Source organism: Hordeum vulgare, chromosome 3H (assembly GCF_904849725.1).
Source record: "Hordeum vulgare subsp. vulgare chromosome 3H, MorexV3_pseudomolecules_assembly, whole genome shotgun sequence".
Taxonomy (NCBI): Eukaryota; Viridiplantae; Streptophyta; class Magnoliopsida; order Poales; family Poaceae; genus Hordeum; species Hordeum vulgare.
The window spans coordinates 589,012,130-589,019,279 of record NC_058520.1 but is presented as its reverse complement, the minus strand read 5'-3'; the positions used below and the strand labels follow the sequence as shown (position 1 = coordinate 589,019,279).

The 7,150-nt window shown below is 45.7% G+C and overlaps 1 protein-coding gene across 1 annotated transcript; it reads right to left on the bottom strand.

Annotated features, from left to right (window-relative positions):
* Nucleotides 1–1,273: 1,273 nt before the first annotated feature.
* LOC123440867 (chitinase CLP-like) lies at nucleotides 1,274–4,099 on the bottom strand. The gene is made up of 2 exons (XM_045117411.1): nucleotides 2,960–4,099; nucleotides 1,274–1,369 (listed from the first exon to the last, which is right to left on the bottom strand). Exons 1-2 carry the CDS (start codon nucleotides 4,097–4,099, stop codon nucleotides 1,274–1,276), a joined length of 1,236 nt encoding a protein of 411 aa, XP_044973346.1.
* Nucleotides 4,100–7,150: the final 3,051 nt, after the last annotated feature.

The window sequence follows — 7,150 nt, the reverse complement described above, 5'->3', positions numbered from 1 at the left end:
CTTCCGCATAGCGATCTTCAAAGGTATGAAGATGCTCTTACCCCTCTCTCGTTGCTGGTCTCTCCATAGGAAGATCTGAATATGCTAGGAAAATTTTGAATATATGCTACGTTACCCAACAGTTACCACATCCCCGGGTCTTGCGACTGAGAGCCCCACCGATGGATCATGCTAAGATCCACGTTGATGCCGGTGTAAGGAGGGGAAGAGGAGGATTAGCGGCAGCTATCTGTCGGGATAAACAAGGAAATTACCTGGGGAGCTCGGCCCTTGTGATCGCAGGTTTGGAAGACCCAGCGATACTTGAGACTATTGCTTGTCGTGAGGCTTTGGCTTTAGCAGAAGATCTCAGCCTAACGCATGTGATCATAGCTTCCGACTCCAAGCAAGCAATTGCAGATATAAAGAAGGGTGCAAGAGGTCGGAATGGATTCATAGTTCATGAAATTTCTCTTAGAGCTACTCTTTTTCATTGTAATTTCTATTTTGAAGGTCGTGATGCGAACACTGAAGCACACAACCTAGCTAAGTTCTCTCTTAGTAGGGGCCCGGGGCGCCATGTTTGGTTAGGACAACCCCATGACCCGATTTGTATCCCACCAATTGTTGTTTTTGATGAATAAAGTTGGTTTTATCCCTCAAAAAAAATCAGTTGACGGAGGTACATGTGCCACGTCACGGCAGCCTCGATAGATCTTTCAAAAAAAAAAGACTAACAAGTGAAGATGAAAAGACCTCCAACCCCTCGTCAACCTTCAGCATTGCTTCCACCGGCTGCGTCTTGGCCAATCCGTCGTCCCCGTCTCGGTCTCAGAGCTCCACAACACATTCGCAAGAAATCGATTGATGCGAAGAAAAAACCAGTTACTCGAGGAATAACAAATTTGGCTAAAAAAAATAGAATTTGGGATTAAAACTTTGGGAAAATTTGATGAACCATTCAGAATAGATGGCATGTGCTATTATCATCATCATCATCATCGTCGTCGTCGTCGTCCTCATCATCATCATTATTATTACATAATCCACAACACAAGATAGAACCGTGAGTAGTGTTTACTACTCCTTTCGTTCACTTTTAGAAGTCCTTTCAGACAACTGAAACTGAACTGTTTTGCACTGTGTCTGAAATGTCTACAAGGACTTATAAAAGTGAACAAAGGGAGTACATAAAATCCACAACACATGTTGAACGAAAATGTAGTCTCACGAATAATGCACCGTAGATAAACAGATTCACTATTACCGGCAGAGGCAATAATAAAATTAAGGTCTAGGCGCTTGGAGTGAAATTGAAGTGGCTGCACTGCATATAGTACGGCATCGAGCGCAACCCGAGCCGCTTCTTCTCCATGTCGAACTCCATCCACTAATGAGGAAAGGGCCTATAGTCCCGGTTCACCAACCGGGACTAAAGGGGCGGGACTAAAGGCCTAACCTTTAGTCCCGGCCCTGTTCCAAGCCGAGGTCAAAGGTGCTCCACGTGGCCGTCTCGGAGGGAGTACCTTTAGTCCCGGTTCTACTTACGAACCGGGACTAAAAATCCGTCTGTTTTTTTCAATTTAATCTCTAATCACCCATCCTCACTGCTCTAGCGTGGATCACTCATTTTAAATCGTTTAAGTTCCCGGCCGATCACCCATCCTTTCACTGCTTCAGTCCGAGCACGCTTAATTTTCTGGTTCTATCGCCCCTAGTTGCCAAGTGTGCACTTGTTGTTTTCCTGACAATAGTAATCTATCAATCTTAAACAACTTGGGTCTTGATGTCATGTCACATGACTTAATTTTTTGAATTACAAACAATTCTTAAAATAAACTTAATAAGTAACAATAATAGTGAATTTCAATGAAAACAACCTAATATTTTTAAATAAAATTATTTTTCTTTTTTTTTGGAAAAAACTTCTTTTTGAAATAACTTTTTTTCCATTTGGAATTTTGAGCATGTGAGAAAACTTCACCGGGCAAGCCCGGTGAAATCGAGTACCAATTTTTTCTAGTTTTTTTGATATATTAAATTTTTTTGGACGTCGTATGCAAAAGTTATGGCCGTTTATTTTTTTTTCCTTTTTTTGAAAAAACGGTCAAAATTCATATCTCAAAGTTTCTATACCGACTAGACACTAAAACCTAACAACATCCCAAAGGATTTTATTTTTTGAAGATTTTATCATTTTTGTTTATTTTCTACAAAACTCAAAGTATCAAGGTTTCAGACGAAAACCCATCTGCTACAAAGGCATTTTTTTTAAATTAATTGAACTATAGATTTTTTTTGTGCATTAAATATGCACCATACTACAACATGTTAAAATCTACAGAAAGAACTAACTAAAAATAATAAAAAACAACCATTAAATGACTAAAACAACTATATAAGCAAAACAATATTTCTTTAATTAAAATCCTAATTTAAATTATTCTAAAAATAACCAAATAAATCTTACTGTGACAACAATCTAACACATGAGTGGGAGCAAAAAGAATTAAATTAAAAACTATTTGTAAACTCAAGTTATTCAAAAACTGGGTTTGAAGTAAATTTAAATAAATTCAAATTTAAACCATTCAAATTTGAAAACTAATGACACAAACAGAAACTAGACAAAATTTTGAATCTAATGCAAAAAGAATCAATCAAAAACATCAAATATCCTAAAAGATATAAGCAATTTAAAACAGAAACTACAAACAATAATTTAAAAACAGAAAAAAAAATCTGAACACCTTTAGTCCTGGTTCGTGTCACTATTCGAGACACGAACCGGGACTAAAGGTCCAAGATACGAACCGGGACTAAATCCTCCAAACCTTTTAGTCCCGGTTCGAGAAACGAACCGGGACTAAAGGTCCCATTTAAACCGGGACTAATGCCCGACCGGCGCATTTGCCGCTTGAACCGGGAACTAATGTGTTTCTCGAGCTGGGACGAAAGCCTTATTTCTGCTAGTGATCACGATGTTCTCCATCTGAACCCCTCCGACGATCACCGCGGGCGCCCCACCGTCGCCGGCCCTCACCCCCTTCATCTCCACGAAGGCAAGGCACGCCGTCCCCGGCTCGACGTCCACCATCGAGTTCACCCCGGTCATCCTCCAGTCCCTCCCGCCGTCGAGCGCCAGCGTGACGCTCGGCACCCAGTACCCGAACCTCGTGTTGCCCAGCGTCTGCGCGTCGTAGCACAGCTCGAACGGCGCCACAGGCCTCGCCGCGCGCGCCACGGACCCTCCCGGCGCAGCCTGCGCCGCCAGGGCCTTGACGAACGCGTCGACGAACGGGCGGTACACGTCGCGGCGGAGCAATGCGTAGGGCTGCCTCGTGCTGAGCATCACGCCGCCGGTGGCGAGCACGCGCTCGGAGACGGGGACGCGGCTGTTTTCCATGCTGATGGACTTGACCGAGATGTAGTGCGCGGGGCTGCCCTGCCCCTGCTTGGACAGGAGCGGGGTGTAGTCCATTGACTGCGTGTAGTCCGTCCATGGGTCCGCCCAGAAGTGAAGCGGGCCGCCGCCGAAGATAGCCACGCCGTCGCCGTCGGTGCCGCCTCGGGGGAGGCAGAGGAGGAACTTCTTGGCGACATTCTGCGTGGACGCCAGCTGCGCCGGAAGCGCCAGGCCGGAGCCCGCGAGCCCTGCCACGCCCGTGGAGCCCCCGGGCAGCGACGCCAGGAGCTTCCTCGGCGCGCACGCCGCCAGGGCCCTCACGTTCACCTGGCTCACCGGGTTCCTCCCGTCGGTGGTGTTGGCGACAAACCTCGCGTGGACGAGGCTCCCGGCAGCGCACGCGCCGGTGACCGGGTTGTACGGGTATGCCGTGCACGCCTTGTCGTCGTCGTGCCAATCGTGGTAGGAGTTGGCGAGGCGGCAGGTCGGGCTCTTGCACGGGAGCTCCGCCGGCAGGTGGCCGCGCTGGCACGTGGACCAGACGAGGGGGCCGGCGATGTCTACGACGAGATTGGCGCCGTCGTGGAAGGGGAGGGTGTAGAGGGAGGTGGCAGGATCCTTGGTGACCGGAGCGACCACCGGAAGGCGTTGGCACGACGCCGGCCACGCCAGGGCGACGAGCGAGGCGGCCAGAGCAAGGAGGACTCGTGCCATATTTCTTGTGCCAATGGCCAGTGAAGATCGATCGGGACTGCTGATTGATTTGTCAGTTATGTCTGATTCGACGTGGGTGCATCCCTTTTATACTACGAAGCGTGTGGGTTCTGGTGTTCTGGAGCATGTGCCATCTCTGCACACCAGATTTAATGGCGACCACCGTCGACGGTGACCAGTGTGCTGTGTGCTGCTAATAGTTAAATTAGTTTAGAGCAAGTACAATAAGGTCCAGTCAGCAGGCTGTAAGGATTAAAATACTATATTTCCGCTGAGTTGGACGAGAGAGAAGAGGAGAGAGAAGGGAAGCGGGCTCTTCGTGAAGAGCCAGCTCTAGCACGTGCTCCTAGGTGCTTTGTGAGAATGAAACGTGGGCCATATATGATAAAAGTAGTACTCTTTTGTAGCTAACTGTTGTACAAGCTGACTATAAGGTGGGCTATAAGACTGCTTATAGCCAGCAGTTGGCTATACTATTAACCGTGCTCTTACCGTGCGGCCGACGCACCGTGTCGGTCCATGGCTCCATGCCCAATTTGGCGTGCGTACACGTACAGGAAGATGCATGCCGTACATACAGTATTGCTACACTTACATGATGCTTGATTAGGGTAGAGGAGAATTTTTCTTAAAGCAAGTACAATAGAGCTGAGTCAGCTGGCTATAAGGAATAAACTAATATATTTTTGTTTAGTTGGAGGAAAAAGAAAAGGAGAGAGAAGGTAACCGTGCTTTTAGCTAAAAGTCAGCTCTAGCACGTGCTCCTAGGCATTTTATGAGTATGAAAGGTGGATCATATAATAAAGAAGTAGTACACTTTTGCAATGAACTATTGTACATATTGACTATAAGATGGGTTATAGATGATATGACAATGGCTTATAGCCAGCAACTGGCTATACTATTGTACTTGCTCTTATGCTACGTAAAAGGGTCACATAAGAGCATTTACAGCCGGACGTACGGCTTGACCACTTACCGGTAAAAAAATAACGACCAAACGATCATTTAAATAGGCCTCCAATGTCCGGACTGACCGACACCCCTTATATTCAATCTAAGTATGGGATGGATGTGAGATGTCCGGGTCCGTCCGTCACTTTCGACCCGACATGCCTATCGCATCACAAATTGCACCAAATTCATCCTTCGTCCTGTCGGATAAATTTGCTCTCACCTCTCTTCTTCCTCCTCCGTGTTGGACGTCTCGCGGCTCAGCCGCCATCCTTGCTTCGCAGCCGTTTTCGTCCTTAGCGTCACTAGGACTGGCACAACAGTCCTCTCTCCCATGCTCGCCGTCGCGGACATCGTCGCCAGCTCGGACACCACCACGGAACGTCGGACAACTCTCGGATTGCCCCTTGGGCTCTATGTGTTTGACACATTGTCCGACCTAGTTTTTTGTGATTTATTTGTACAAAAAACAATGAATTTCGATGCTTCATCGGACGAGGAGTATGGACCGATGGAGCTTGATAAAATGATTCAAGTTGACTTCTTCAATTCATCGGATTCGAATGAAGAAGTTGACATGATCATGCTCATGAGCATGTAAAAGGAAATGTATCATAAGGTGGAGCATATACTCAAGTTCAAGGACTAGTTCAAAGGCAAAAGAATGATCAATCGGGACAGGGTCTCCGGACACCATTGATCCAGGTGTCGTCACCGTTTTCGCATGCGAAAACCATTATTTTTGCGCGTTGTGGAGGGAGTGGAGACACACAGTGACTACTTCAAGCTCACAAGGGATTGCTGCAACCAGCTTTCTTTCTTTGTTGAGGAGAAATGCATAGTTGCTCTGAGGATCCTTGCACTTGGTACATCCGTTGATGTTGTTGGTGAGATGGTCAGGAAGAGGAAGAGAACATGCGATAAGAGTTATGTCTAGTTTGCCCGCACTGTGGTGCAGGTGTTGGAAGCAGATTATCTGAGAGAACTAAATGTGCATAACATACAAAATGGTTGGCTATTGGAGAGGCCAGATGGTTTCCATGAATATTCAGATCAATTTATTGCATGTATTGCAATGGAAGAACTATTCCAAAGGTCTGTGGGAAATGTATCAACATCACCAAAGAGGCCACCACCATACTAGAAGAAGTGCCATGGATTTGGTGTGTGCTTTTGGAATGTCGGGTTCTCACTACGACATCAACGTGTTTCCACTATCGTCCGTATTCAGGAGGCATTGTAATAAGGAAGTTTCGCTGTGCAACTACACTGTCAAATTCTGTGACTACAACATGTGATACTATCTTGCCAATTACATCTATCCTCAGTGGGCGGCATTTATGAAGATCATATCTGAACCACATGACAACAAGCAAAGCCACTTCACAAGAATGCATGAAGTAGCTAGAAAGAATGTGGATATGGCATTCGGAGTACTTCAAGCTCGTTGGGGAATTGTTCATGGACCTACATGATGTGGAAATCAAAATCTTTGTGGCAGGTCATGACATGCTATGTTATTTTGCATAATATGATTGTGAAAGATGAGGGTGATGGTCTTGCCCAAACAATTGATTTTGAAGTGCCCGGAGAACAAATTCAAATCCCAGAAGATCAAGATGCAATTAGCTTATGAACTTTCTATAGATGCATCAGAATCTTTAAGATCATCATGTGCACGCACAACTACTCAGTGATCTTGTAGAGCATATGTGCACCCACAGTGAAAACCAGTGACCTAATGTTTGAATTGCACACTTAAAAATAAAAAAATTGTAAGAAATATGTGTTTTTGCTACCAACATGTGTTATTTACGTGCAACATTGGTGTGCATAATGGACATGTGTGGATTTGCATATATTTGAGAGTCTGGATTTGAGCTATGTGGCTGCGAAGCACAAGATATAAGGGGCGGTCCAAATGCGCAGCGGGCACGTTCGTGGATGTATACAGGGCAGATGTGCCAAGTCCAACTATAGATGATGTAAGTCTAGCATTTCCAATTATACCCATGGTACTCCGTATGCACGAGTGAATATCCTGTCGAAATGAAAATACAATTAAACGTACAATTACATTTGAAGGTCCAAAAACAA